Source organism: Rhinopithecus bieti, unplaced genomic scaffold (genome assembly GCF_001698545.2).
Source record: "Rhinopithecus bieti isolate Rb0 unplaced genomic scaffold, ASM169854v2 scaffold_65, whole genome shotgun sequence".
Classification (NCBI taxonomy): domain Eukaryota; kingdom Metazoa; phylum Chordata; class Mammalia; order Primates; family Cercopithecidae; genus Rhinopithecus; species Rhinopithecus bieti.
In genome coordinates this window covers 5,357,306-5,371,670 of record NW_016803344.1, presented here as the reverse complement: position 1 = coordinate 5,371,670, position 14,365 = coordinate 5,357,306, and the positions used below count along the sequence as shown (strand labels likewise).

The window sequence follows — 14,365 nt, the reverse complement described above, 5'->3', positions numbered from 1 at the left end:
AAAATGCCTTCTTGCCATTATCTTCCTTTACCTCATTTTTATATTTTATTCATTTTCTCCTTGTAAGATGCCTGAAATGTTTTGGAACAAGGTGGGTATGAATAAGTAGAGGAAAAAAAAGAGGAAATTATGGTCTGTTACTTTGTTCCAGGGAAAATCACCTGAATCTGCATTGGATTAGGTGGTGGTAAACGTTCTCATTTATTTTCATAATAGGATGTGGTCTTTTGGTTTTTAGATGAGAAAGATGAGGCTCAGAGAGGCTAATGATTTGCCTATGGTCACACAACAAATAATTTGGTTAGGAACTCTGTCCAAACCAGGTTGGAGTGCAGTGACGTGATCTCAGCTCACTGCAAGCTCCGCCTCCCGGGTTCTCGCCATTCTCCTGCCTCAGCCTCCAAAGTAGCTGGGACTACAGGTGCCCGCCACCACGCCTGGCTAATTTTTTTGTATTTTTAGTAGAGACAGGGTTTCACCGTGTTAGCCAGGATGGTCTTGATCTCCTGACCTCGTGATTCGCCCGCCTTGGCCTCCCAAAGTGTTGGGATTACAGGCGTGAGCCACTGCGCCCGGCAACAAAATCTATACTCTTAACCTAGTCCTATGAGCAGCACAGCAAGCTACTGAACCTCTGGGCCTGTGTCCTGGTTACTGTTATAACAAATCACTCTGAATGTTAGCATCTGCAAACAACATTTTATTCTCTCTCGTCGTGCTGGACTTTGAATGGGATCATTGAGGCAGTACTTACTTTGTCCTCAGACAGTGGCTGGGCTGGAGTCATCTTGAAGCCTTCCTCACTCATGTCTGACATTTGATACTGCTGTCAGCTGAACATGTACACGTGGCCTCTCTGTGTGGCCTGGGCTGCTTCACAGCACGGTGGTTGGGTCCCAAGAGATGGTAAGTGGAAGCTGCTAGTGCTTAAGTCCTGGACTGGGAGACTGGCAGAGCACCACCACCATCATATGCTATAGATCGGTCAGAGTTTAGATAAAGGCGAGGATAGAAGGATAGAGATGCCACCTTTACTTGGGGCCATGCTTTTAAATCTCATCTACAAAATCTATAGAATAGTCATAACCACACAGTGAACTCCTGATGTTTTTGTTAACCAAGGCTTGTCCTCCTTTTGGGAATTCTCTTCTCCGTCCCTCTACCCTCACAGGCCCTATGGCCATTCTCTACCACTACTTGGAACCTGCCTTAAAACCAGATTTTTTTTCCTTGAGATAGGGTCTCGCTTTGTCATCCAGGCTGGAGTGCAGTGGCAGGATCATGGCTCACTGCAGCATTAACCTCCTAGGTGCAAATGATCCTCCCACTGTAGTCCCCCAAGTAGCGGGGACTACAGACACGTGTCACCATGCCTGGCTAACCAGACTCTTGAGGGCAGCTTTTGAACCCAAGTCCCCGTGTCTGAAGATCCATCCATGGACTTTACAATTTGTTAGCCAATAAACTTCCACTAAAGCAGGACTGAATTCAGTTTCTGTAACTTGTAACCAAAAGTCCTTACTACACCTACTGAGGTGGTTATAGAGATTAAATAAGTATAAAATGTGCTTTTTGACAGCAAGTTTTCAGGAAATGGTTTACTGTTATGGATGAAGTTTATTATGAAGAGTCTGGCTACTGGTGGAGGGATTTTGATTTGCCTAAAACCTCAATGAATCTATGATCTGGTTGGGATGAAAACCAAGGATGCCTGGCTCAGAATCTTTTGCCCTGTTCTGCCTTCTGTATTTCTGTGGTCTTGTCAGACAGGCCCACTGCATATAACATCCTATGGGGCAGGTTATGACCTTATGGGTCAACCTGGCCAGGGCTGGCAAATACCTGACACTCACGTGCCCACAATTGAATTCCATGCCCATAAGAGACATTGCCAACCTATCACATCAGTATTTCCGAACAGTCTAAAAATTGCTGCAGATCCTCAAAAGGCACTCCAGGCAGCCACTACTAAAAGTTCTCAGCCGGCAAATGAATTGAGACCTGAGGTAGATTTTTAAAATATGGCCCTATTTTGAAGCTCCTCCTGTTAAGAAGAATTTGGGCTTAGCCATGTGACTTTGGCCAATGGAACCTTAAAGATACGACATAGCAAGATCCTCAAAAGCACTTGACACTGAGCTTGTGTTCTCTTGTGGCTTTTGGAACTCAGCCATGATGTCTAGAATCCTGGGTCAGCCTGCTAGGTGCTGGAACATGTGGCCCACTTGCCCAGCCAACCACCTGACATGCGAGGGAGGCCATCTGAGACCAGCTAGTCCACAGCTGATCTGCCAGTTCACTTCAGCCACGAGGGTCCAGATAAGAACCGCCACACTGAACATAGCTCAAATTGCCAAGCCACACAATCGGGAGCTAATGTTTATTAAAGCTACTAAATTTGGGGGTGGTTTGTTATACAACAGTCAGTAACTGAACAAAGGCCCATTTACTATCCCTGATCTGGATCAACCTTTCGTTTTACAGCCAAGGAAACAGACCTAGAAAGGAAAAAGACTTGCCCAGAGTCATCAACCTGGCTGGCAGCAACAGGGGGAAAGCCCCAGGCCCCTTAGCTCACAATCCAGTATACCCACTGGCTGCTCTATTCTTTCAAGATAGCTGTGAGGATCAAAAATGAGGTTTCCCATCTTGAAAACATCTAAAGACTGGTCCTTTGGGCAGAATCTGGTACCACATTTATTACCATCTCCTTTTGGAGTTTTCAGATGTTAGAAAAATGACAACTGTTGCACAGCAGAATGGATGTTTTTGCTGCCCCAACTCGGTGGAACGGCACGTGTATGCAGTGTTGGAAGTGAACCTCCTACCCGAGGGTCCGGCTGTGCTTTCCCAGGGGCTGGAGCATCCAGGGGCTTTTCTGGAGCACCTGGATGGGACTCTTATTCTCCTTGTCCAGCCTATGACCTGGTGCCAGCATGACTAGGCAAGGCCTTATGGGTAGGAGTGAGTAGAGCTGATGCCTGCTACCCCTTAAAGTGTCTTCCCTGCTTTTCTCACGGTCCTCCAAGCCTGGCATACTAAGGAAGCCCATGGTCACAAGCCCATGATCAACTTGACCGTCAAGCTCTGAGAAACACCGAGTTCCTCAGTAAAGCACGTTTGGGTAGGGCCTGCAGCAGGCATAGAGCACTAGGCTCTGGGGGCACAGGGATAGTGCCCTAGTGCTGTTATGCCCTCAGTGAGAGGTTCATTCAGCTCTAAATCCCGTTCTTTGAACTTTGCCCAAATTCTAATACAGGCTGGCAGCTGTCCCCCATGTTTTACAGATGGGGACACCAGGAGCAAAGGGCAGTAATGACTCGCCAGGGTATTGAAATGGGTGTGCTAGAGCTGACTCTGGCCTTCTGGACAAGCAAAGATGTGGGTACGTGGATTGGTGAAGTATGTTCCACTGAGAGCTCTTCAGGGAGATGAGGCACTCGTTGTGGACCGAGCCCCTTCCTCCGTACACCCTCTTCATCTCTCCAAATTGAAGCCTTTGGATTTGACTAAGCTGGGCCAAGTCCCAGCCCAATTCCAAGGGGCCCGTTTCTCACCCCATGCCTGGATCTCATGGCCTTAAGGTCTCAGCCTCCACCATGGGCTCCTGAGTTTGCAGATCTGCTGGAGTCCTTACTGAAAACTCCCCGTTTCAAACCAACCTGATCTACAGCCTCCAAGGAAGGTAGATCCTCCAAATCTCAGCTCTCTCCCTGCTGCCCAGGGTCCCTAGCAGGCAGACGTATGGGGACTGTGATCCTCCTGGGGCAGCTAATACTCAGGCAATGGCCAAGCAGGGATTGGGGCCTTTGGCTCAGGTATGAGGCCAGAACTCTGGCCGCCTTGGGGCTGGCCTAGTCAGGCCCCAGCAGAGCTTGGGAAGACCAAAGCGCAGAGCTACACTGGGACCTCAAAAAAGTGCTGGCCTGCCAAGGATGACAGGCAGGAGGACTGCTCAGTGAGAGAGACATGGACAACAAAGACTTCCCTGTGGAGTCTGAGCACTGCCCAAAGCCTCCACCCTCTACCAAAACCTAGAGCCAAAGCCCAGGGGGAAGCTTCCTTGGAGGCTGTAGATCAGGTTGGTTTGAAACGGGGAGTTTTCAGTAAGGACTCCAGCAGATCTGCGAACTCTGAGCAACACGTAAAGATGGAGGGAAAACCTAAAGCCCTTTCTGATGATGGGATTGAATTTTGTGTTAGGGGAAGGCTTCCAGAGGAGAGAACGAGCAATTAACGAGCAGTCGGACGGTCTGCGAGACTTCTTAGAGGTGGCGACACCACAGCAGCAGCTTCATCCTGAGCGGCTATTTCCCAGGTAGAGAAAGTAGGAGCAGGAAGAGTGCGTGCCAGGCCTGGAACAAAGCCTGTTTCTGGGTACTGCCCTCCCACAGTTCCATATCAACGAGACCAGCCTAAGTGGCCACATATGAATCCCGCAGCTCACTGGAACACAGTGGGAACTTGTAACCTACGAGTGATCAGGAAAAACAAAATTGCAGTGGCAGCTGATTCTCTCTTGGGAACTTGAACGTGGGGAAAATGGATCCATTCATTGTGGGGAGTTAAGGGGGAAGGAGGTGACATTAGCAGTACACAATGAATATGTATAAGCAGCACACGTTTGAAGGAACCTGGTTGATTAGAGAACAAATGTCTAGACAGGTGGCCCAAGACAGGGGCAGACAGGCTGTGTGTCTCTTGATGCAAACTTCCTACTGCTTGCTGTCAGTGGAGTGCAACTCTATTCCTTGCTACCAAACCTGCCTGGAGTGTGAAGAACTTGTGTGGTTTGTGAGGCTGAGATGTAGGCTTTGTGTCAGGGGCAGGAAAGGGGTGGTGACAAAAACAGGAGAGGCTGGAGTAAGCAGGATCTTACACCCCACATTCAGGAGGAAGGGTTTTGTCCTGATGATGAAGAGTCAGTAAAGGGATTTTAGGCAGGGAAGGGATACGTTTCAGAAAGACGGCATGGCTGCTGGGAGATGGTATAGGGCAGAAGCAGGAGATTGGGAGGCTGGTGGGAGGACAAAGTCCAAGTGAAAAAATTATAGTGTCCTAAGTCAGAAGAGAGAAGGTACATAGTGGCAGACTCTAGAATCCTTTTAAGAGCTGGGAAAGACCAGACTTAGAAGCTGGGGAAAGAGATAGGGTCTTGACCTACTATGGAGTAAACCAAGTGGGTCACAATTGCTTGACACTTCAGCCAGCAAGCTGCTCATGGGCCAGCATATCCAACCCTCCCCAGTGGCCCCACTGGCCATTTTAATCACCCCCAAGGACACTAAAATCCAGACGGATCAGTATTAGGCACCCCAGACCAGCTTTTTGGTGGGCAGAAGGGCTGGGATATCTTCATGAGAAAACACAAATCATCCCATCTCAGAGCAGGTTGGGATCCAATCTCTTTATTGTCAGGGTCCCCTCCCTGTGGCCCCCCGCCAAACCTATAGAAAAAACCCAAGCCTGGGAGTGTCCTGGGGAGGGGAGGCAGTGTGGGGAAACTCCTGTGCTCTACCCTCTGGCCTGGGCAGTGCAGACAGGGAGGGCTCATGGGGAAGGAGTAGGCCAGTAACTCCATCTGCAGAGGACATGGCACTGGCTGGGATGCGTTGGGGGAGGAGGCACCTGCTGCCAGCTTTCCTCTGGTACCCGCTGGGGGGTGGCATCCAGGGTTGGGTGCCCGGCTTGAGGCCTGGGGCAGCGATGCCCTTCACCTGCTGGTGGCCATTGCTCCTGTCAGGCTGAGAGAGAGAGAGACAAAGAAGAGACTAAGGCCGAGAGGAAGAGACCCTGGTGCTGATAACAGGGGTAGGGAAGAAAGGGTAGAATGATGTCTGGAGACAGAGATACTCTTGCACTCTGGCTGTGGCCTCATAATTTCCTGGCCATGTAACCTTGGGCAAGTCTCACCTGCTCTTTGAACCTCCATTTCCTCACCTGAGCCCATGTAACTCACCTGTGAACTATTTTAACAAGCTTTGGCAAGCATCAGGCACAAACGGGTATAGCAGGATGGCTGGATATGGAGGTTTGTTTGCATTCCAGACAAAACAAACCAAGAAGTTCCAAAAGAAGACTGCAGCATATGTAGAATTTTCTAAAGTTCTTCTTGAGGCCTTTGCTGGTGGGATATCTTACTACAGCATAAATGTGTCATCTATCCAGACACCTCCCTTGGAACACTGGTGTTTGTGACCTTTCTCCACCCAAGCCACCCCAAAGGAATGCGTCAGAGAGTAGGCAGAGCTAGGTGTGGCCTGGCTTTCCTTCAAGGTAGGGCAGAGTAGATGGTACAGTGGCCAGAGAGTCGGCTTTGAAGCCTAACACCACTGGGCTGAAATCCAGGCTCCATCAATTACTACCTTATCTCCCTGCCCCCGTTAGTATCTGTTTCCACATCTATTATATTGGTACAATCATCAGCTTGTGGGACTGAAGATGAACTTAGAGAAAGCAGGTGTAGCTCCTGTCATACAGGGCATTTCCTCCCCATGAAAGAATCAAATCCCAGCCCCTAAGCCTGACACATACATCCTTCACAATGACCCTCTGATGCTAAGCAGAGTCCTCTACCAACTAGGCGGGCACTGCAGCCACAGGAGGCTCTTGGCCTCACCACATACCAAAGACTGTCACAGCTCTGTATGGCTAAGGCCATTCCCCTGGTGTGCAACATTGCTCCCTCAATCACTAGCAGGCTCAGCTACACATCATCTCTTCCATGACCTGGCCTCGCTCTATTGTTATCCTACTCACACTAGGTGGTAATGGCTTATATCTTCCTCTACCAGACTAGGAGCTCTCAAGAGCGGAGACAGGCAACACGGCTGAGTGTGCTGAGGGAAGGAATCCTTGCTAGGTGGGCCCAGCTGGCCCATCTACGGCACCTGCTTCCTCAGCATGGCAAGCCCTAGGAATGAAGGGGTGTGATGGGATGGCTAGATATGGAGGGGACTTCATTCTTGGGCACAGTCAGTGCTACCAGGCCAGGTATGCTTCATGACACTTCCTGCACAATCCAGGGAAAAAGCAATAACCTCCACTTCACTGCTTCCCCACCCTCTGCCCATCAGGACAGGACCCCTGTACCTGCTTACTGCAAGGCCCCATCATCCGCGTCTGTGTCCTGGCTGTGTTCCTGATAGGGAGGAGGTAAGAGAGACCACACATCACTCACTGCAGCTCTGCCCTGAGCCATCTGTCCAGAAAAACTTCAGGGTCCAGAGAGCATCTAGAGGACACAGAAGAGGCAGGAACAGCCAAGGGGAATGACTATGGGACCAGCCAACAAAGCTGGCTTGGAAGCTTGTGAGGGTGGTCTGAGGACCCCACACAGGCCAGTGAAGGATGTTCTGGGAGTCGTAGGAGCCCCATTTCTGTGCATAGACAGCCTGCACTGGAGAAGACTGAAAGCCTCATAGACTGGTGAGCTCCCCATCCCTGGCGGCATCTAAGTCTTTGTTAGAGCCTTTATGGACACTGCTATGCCTGAGCAAATAAGATGAAGGATCAGGCTACACTGAAAGGAGAGATGAGTTGGGCATAAGGCAGACCTCCTAACTGTCATGGCCATGAGCCCATCTGTTCTCATGATAGAACCTAGCAGTGCTGAAAAGGAGAAAGCTGCAGACCCAGCAAGTCAGTCTAGACTCCAACCCTGTTTCAGTCCCTATGAGCTGATGCCCTAAGCACGTCACTCAAGTCTTTGAGTCTCAGTTTCCTCACAGGGTAAAATGTGGCAACAGAATACTCTGCATAGTACAGGGCTCTTGTTAAGGTTATGTGAAGTTAGAGAGTATGGTCTGGGTCTTGGTGCTGAATGAGAGTTCATTAAGTAAATGAGGAGCAAGTATACAACCCGTATCCCACAGACTCAGAGTTTGGTCTACCCTCCCACTCAACATAAGCTCCTTGTCAAATGGCCTCCTACCCTCAGCCTGAATAGTTCCAGTAATAGGTGGGGAGCTCATTCCCTTATGAGACAGCTTTTGCTTCGTGCTTGAGCAACAACGGCTTTTAGAAAATCCTCATGTGAAGGTGACAACCACCTCCTGGGTGTGGCCTCCATAAGCCACCCCAGCCCTGCTCTGACGCTCTGCAGGCTGTGTGTGCTCTTATGTCCGAATCTCCCCTTCTCCAACTCATGCGGAAACCGGAGGCCAGAATGCGTCTGCACTTACGGGAGGTCTGCCCTAGGCCTCAGTGGCACTTCTGATGGTGTCTGAGATAGGCAAGTGCCCCCTGCTCATTCTTCCCTCTTTCCCCCAGGACCAGAACCCCTGGGAAGGAGAGAAGAGGGAGTTCACAGTGGGGGCAACCAGTTCAGGCTGCCCGTTGCCCTGCTGGTCTCCTGAGAGTAGGAGCGCAGTCAAGTCCCAGTTGTGCCCCTGGCCAGGCCCTCACCAGCTCTTCCTCGCTGTGTGTCAGCAGCCCCTCCTCATCGCCGTCGTCTCGGGTCCGTACTTCTCCCTGGGGCAGGCCTGCCTCAGAAGTCGTGTTCTCTTGGGGGGCTGGTGGCCGACTGCCGCTACCGCCACCACCACCGCCGCCACCGCCGCCGCCGCCGCCACCACCACCACCGCCACCGCCGCTGCTGCCACCACCACCACCGCTGCTGGCACCACCTCCATCACCCTTCTTCTTGCCATCTTGAGGAGAAGGGGTGGAGGAGGGGAGAATAAAACTCAGCCTGGGGCAGCTGCCTAGGGCAGCACCTTAGCAGAAGCTGGCCTCAGCATGGTGAGTGCAGGTGGCTCGGCATCTGCAGGGCCACTCTAGCTCCTCTCCCATGTATTATTTCCCCATGCTCTGCCCTGTGCCCTGGTCATGGAGGTGGGTGAGAATCCTCAGAGGCTGACCTGGATTGGCCTTTTGCTCCGCAGCGATCTGCTCCAAGCGGCTCAGCAGGGCATCGATATTGGACTTGATCTGTGTCAGCTCCGTCTTGATGGCCTGCAGCTCACTGCTCTTTACTGGGAGTGGAGGGGGGACAGGGCTGTCATCTATGGGGCTAGAGGCTTGACAGTAGCATAAAACCTCAGCCCTGTTCTTTCAACCAGGAAAGCAGTTATTATTATTTTTTTCCCTACTCAGGGAAAAGGCCTCCTCCTTAGACTAACTGGCATCCATCCCTACAGTGACAGTGAACACTTCTGAACCTGGCTTTTTCTCCCGGTATCTCAACTCTGAAAGGGACCAAGGAAAGACAGGAGCACAGGTGTGTATGTGTGGTGTGCTCTTCTGTGCATACCTGAGCAAGAACATATGTCTTCTGCAATCTGAATTCCTGTGTGCTTAGTTAAGCAGTATGTGTGTACCAGAGTGAATGTGGAGTAGTGGGCCTGTGTAGACCCGTCCTTATCCTTCCTAGAGGAAAGATGGCATCATTTCTTCACTGGGCACCATATCCAGCACTGGACCCTCTGTACCCTACCCAACCCACCCCCTCCTCCTAAAACAGCTGTCTCCTCATAGAAATGCATGAAAATACTTGGTTGTGTTAGAGCAGCAGAACTGTGGAAGATTTGTTCTTTTATCTATTTTCCAATGTAAAAAAATGTGACTCTATTATTTTGCTAATGATAAAAAAAGATGATACAGTTACTCACACTTGATCTTGGCTGAGCCGGTGGTGATGGCTGTGGAGCGGGCAAAGAGCTTGACAGGTATGTTAGTTTTGACACGCCGGACCAAAGGGACTGTGACCCGGGGTCGCTTCACAGGGACTGCCCTGGGCACCGGCACCGGCGACAGACGGCCCCGGTAGTCGAAGAGCCTGTGAGGGCAGATGGGCCAGAGGCTGCAGCATGGCTTGTGGCCACCAGGCAGGTATTGCAGCTCCAGCTCCAAATGTGTGTGGCTGGTGAGGGGCTGGGAGGCCTACACTAAACACAACTCTGCAGGCTCCCAGCTAGCCCTGGAGTGAAGAGGAAGGGCTTTTCGGACCCTGATGGCTGTTGGGATCCTCACGACCTCACTACAACCTCTCCAACCATCCAGGCCAAGTAAGGGCAGGCAAGGCAGCAGGTCCCCTGACACCCAGGCCTGCTCTATTACATGACCTGACTTCTGCTTGGTCAACTGCCACCCCAACCTCTGCTCAGAGTTTGCAGCAAATCTCAAAAGCAGCACAAATCCCCAGCTAGGAATAGAGAGGTATGGAAGTGGGGGTCAACTGATCCTGCCTAAGCCTCAGTTTCCCCATATGCCAAATGAGGACAGCTACCCAAATTCAGTGTCCACCCAAGGGTACAGCATGAAAGAATTTGGTTAAAAACACACTTTAGAATGTGTTAATAGATGAAAGGTCAGGGTACTGAGACCCTCAGCTCACGAGGCCATGACCTCAGAGGCGTAAGACTGAAGTCTAAGCCTTTTCCTTACTTGACCTCCTTAATCACCACACCCTTCATGCTCCATTCCAGAGACAAAGGCCAGCGGCCTGCGACAGTATCAAGGTCGGGCAGCTCAATCAGACCCCCCAAGGCTCCCAGGCTGTGCATTGCTCCCAACCAAAGTCATCTCCCAGCCCTCTCCCGGAGGGCTTCCTTTCCAGCTGACCAGGCAGAAACTCAGTAGGCTGAGAAGCAGTCTTTCCCACATCTGCTGCTACACCTTTTTCAGGGAATTGTGGCTGTAGGGGGTATACTCCGTATCATTTTTCCTGACAATAGCCAGGAAATCTGTCACCAGTGGGCCAAAGCCCCATTCCTTGAGGCTCCTTTGTTCAGGGAGCCCCTCCCTGGAGGTGGTGATGGCTGCAGATGGAGAGTCTCTGGGAATGGATCCAATCCCAGACCCTGCATTTCTGCCCCCCAAGGGGAGGGGACGGCTCTGGCCTTGGTCAGAATCACTGAACCACAGAATCCCAGAGCTGGAGGAGCCTGGAGAGATCACTTGGTGCAAACCCATTTCACAAACTGGGAAGGGAATTTGCCCAAGGTCACACAATCCATTCAGTGGCAGAGCTGAGATTAGCACCTAAATCTTCCAACTCTCAGGGTATTTCCCATACACCACACTGTCTCCTGAAACCATTCACAGGGGGTTGGGGTGGACGACTGGTACTCTGAGAGGCACTGTTCTTCTTGGGCTGCCTGGGGTGGGCTAAGATGGACAGAAGGAGAGAAGGAGGTAGGAGGAGAGATTTGAGTTAGTCTCTACCATGATTTCTACTCAAGAATGTGGCTAGTGCTGTTGTAGTGGGAGCCCACAGCCTCCGGGCTGGAGTCTGGGTAGGGCTTGGGAGTAGAGGGTAGGCCACAGCCCATCAGGGACTAATCAGACTTCCAAATGGCTGCTGGCCTCTTGTCTCTAAATATAAACCCAAGAGGCTTAGACTGAGCTCTGGGGTTCCTACCAGCTGCTTGGGTACTTCACAGAGGGAAAGGCTCAAACTCCCTGCAATCAGCGCTGTACCCTGTTGTGTATTCCAACTGGCCACATTTATACAGCTCTTGGCTGTACAGTCTCCTTGAGTCTCAACCAAGGACAAAAAGGAAAAAGGGTAGTTAGCGTGGTAGACAGTGTGCTATGGCAGTAGGAGCTCTGGCCTGGGTATCTGCAGAACAGGACCCCAGTCTCAGCTCTGCCACTGACTGGCGGAGCAACCCTAGGCAAACCTCTGGGCTTTGGTTCTCATTTGGAGAACTGAGTGGGCTGCACCAACAATCTCTCAGGACCCTTCCAGCTTGGCTGTTTCACGCCTGGGCACGCCCCTCCCCTGCTCACCTGTCGTAGAAGTCGTCCCGGTAGTAATCATAGTCAAAGATGTAGCCACTGGGGAAACAAAGGGGAGAGGGCTGGAGCTTAGGGACGGCCACTCAGCCCACTTTCCACAGGCCCTCATCTCCAAACACCTCCCCAAGTTCTAGACTCAGCACACTGTCACACCAGCATTTACTCCCTCTGTGGAAAGAGAGAGCCATCCCACCCAGACAGACAGACAGACAGCCCCACCTGTATATGGCAGATGCTGCTCTCTTTAGCCCCTTGGGTCTGTCAGGCTTAGGCTCTCCAGCCATGTTGATGTCTGTGTGGAGGGAGAAGGCAGAGTTGGAATGCTAGCATGACAGTAGTGTGCCCACACCCATCACCCTCATGCACACACACAGCAATTCATGTGCTTACATGGTATACACATGGATTCTGCTCACTGATGGCGCCAACAAAGGTCTTCACACATCTAGTCTTCAAACATTAGATTCATATCCAGATATCACATGGATATGCCTGTTTACATGTCCGTACACTTTCAGATCCATTCATACACACTCATAAACATGTCCTCCCCCACCCCACCCCACCCACACACATGTCGAGTATTCCCATACACATTCTGAAATACACTCATGTAAATGCATAACACTTCAGCTACATGGGAACACATACATAGAGCCACCCTCACACACACGTTCACATATCCAGGTAAGAAAATCACACACAGATAATGTGTACTCTCAAGTACACTCAGTATAGACAACTACCCACATGCAAATGAGCCAATGCACATTCACATAGATGTTCTACCAAACACCTTCATGCCTAGAATAATGCTTACTACATGAAAAGGTCTCAATAAATACCTGGTAAATATATGCGTATCTGCTGACACATTCAAATATATTCTCTCTCACACACACACTACACCTACACATACAAAGGTATGTGTCCACATATCTCCACATGTTCAGTCAATCCATATACTTCTTGTTCAGGAAAAAAACACATATAGATACTCCTTTTCAAACATACACATATACACAGGAGTAAATGCACATACATGAACACCGTACATACTTCAAGAGAGACCACTAGCATAGTCTATCACATGGACGTGACACCAAAGCCAAGCGTATTCGCATTGTCCTTGTGCTCCCAGACCCTCCTGCTTGCTCTCAGAAAGAGTTCTAACCTAAGGGATCTGCACCCGGTGTAACAGGCTGTTCTAGGCCATTCTGGTCCCTTTCTCTGGAGAATCTGCATTTTAACTGGAACTGTAAAGCGTGTAACTAAGAAGCTCTGAGAAAGCAGAGATAGGTCAGAAGTGTTTTCCAGAGGCTTCTAAAATTCTTCCCTACAGGGATTAATTTCATAACTACTTAAACATACCTTATAAATTTATACAATCTCAGAGCAGTGGTAGTGGTGAGAGAAACAGAGAAGGGGGTTAAGAACTGGATAGTGATAGCAGCTACTCTAGAGAATACTAGGAGAATATAGTGGAGAGAGCCTTACCCAGGGTTTGCCCGGCCAGCACCCGCCCATTCTCTCCCAGCACAGCTGCCCGGGCATGGCGCTCGTTGGAGTACTGAACAAAGGCATAGCCCTTGTGCACAGAACAGCCGGCCACACGGCCATACTTAGAGAAGATGGTCTCCACATCTGACTTCTTCACCAGAGCTGTGTTGAGGTTTCCAATGAACACTCGAGAGTTGATGGACTTGGGGTCATTCTTGTTGGTTACGTTGCTTGCCTGCATCTTCAAGGACATGGTGCCTACCTGAAGAGAGAGAGCTGCTGTGAAGTTGGGTCCCTGGGCTGGGCTCAAGGACTGCCCACGGCCCATATCCTGGATAAATGAATTGCCTCTTACCTTCCTTAACCCTTACAGCATCCAGCTTACCTGTTTCAGAAGCATCTTATTTTCTTGTCATGGTACCAAGAGTTGCCACATACTGGCTGCTGACCTCATGCCAGGTGCTTTACATACATCCCCTCATTTGGTACTCACATGATATGCAGAACCACAACATTTTACAAGGGAGAAATCTCACATTCAGAGAGGCCACGATGCTAGTGAATGGCAGGGCTGGGATGTAACCCCCTCATCTGCTTGACTCTAATTCTTCTGAGTCTACTTTAATGCTCATCTCAAATGTTATTCCATTCAGGATCTAAATTTGAAGATCTTCAATGCAGAACCATGGTCACATGGTATTTGCAAGTGATGTTTACTCTAGACCACCACATGATGAAAATTGCAGAGTCCGGGCGTGGTGGCTCACACCTGTAATCCCAGCACTTTGGAGGCCGAGACACGTGCATCACCTGACAGGTGCATCAGGAGTTTGAAACCAGCCTGGCAAACATGGTGAAACTCTGTCTCTACTAAAAATACAAAAAATTAGCCAGGCGTGGTGGCAGGCACCTATAATCCCAGCTACTTGGGAGGCTGAGGCAGGAAAATCGCTTGAACCCGGGAGGCAGAGGTTGCAGTGAGCTGAGATTGTGCCACTGCACTCCAGCCTGGGTGACAGAGCAAGACTCTGTCTCAAAAAAATAAAACAAAGAAAACAAAACTGCTTAGTCTGATCCAGACACAGACCTGTCTGAATTGCTACCAGCCATTTTTTTTTTTTTT

At 50.3% G+C, this 14,365-nt stretch overlaps 1 protein-coding gene across 7 annotated transcripts in view; it reads right to left on the bottom strand.

Annotated features, from left to right (window-relative positions):
* Positions 1–5,392: 5,392 nt before the first annotated feature.
* The window catches only part of RALY (RALY heterogeneous nuclear ribonucleoprotein), a 92,434-nt gene continuing 83,461 nt past the window's right edge, over positions 5,393–14,365 (bottom strand). For 3 of the 7 annotated variants that reach the window (XM_017878484.1, XM_017878488.1, XM_017878507.1), the window contains 7 exons: positions 13,240–13,504; positions 11,962–12,034; positions 11,734–11,781; positions 9,612–9,778; positions 8,862–8,975; positions 8,407–8,651; positions 5,393–5,744 (listed from right to left, as the gene is read on the bottom strand). In XM_017878484.1, coding sequence (XP_017733973.1) covers positions 5,448–5,744; positions 8,407–8,651; positions 8,862–8,975; positions 9,612–9,778; positions 11,734–11,781; positions 11,962–12,034; positions 13,240–13,495 — 1,200 coding nt within the window. In that variant the 5' untranslated portion in view covers positions 13,496–13,504 and the 3' untranslated portion in view covers positions 5,393–5,447. Of the gene's footprint in view, positions 5,745–7,092; positions 7,142–8,406; positions 8,652–8,861; positions 8,976–9,611; positions 9,779–11,733; positions 11,782–11,961; positions 12,035–13,239; positions 13,505–14,365 lie in introns of all 7 variants that reach the window. The other 4 variants (XM_017878528.1, XM_017878535.1, XM_017878497.1 and 1 more) reach the window with 4 other exon arrangements.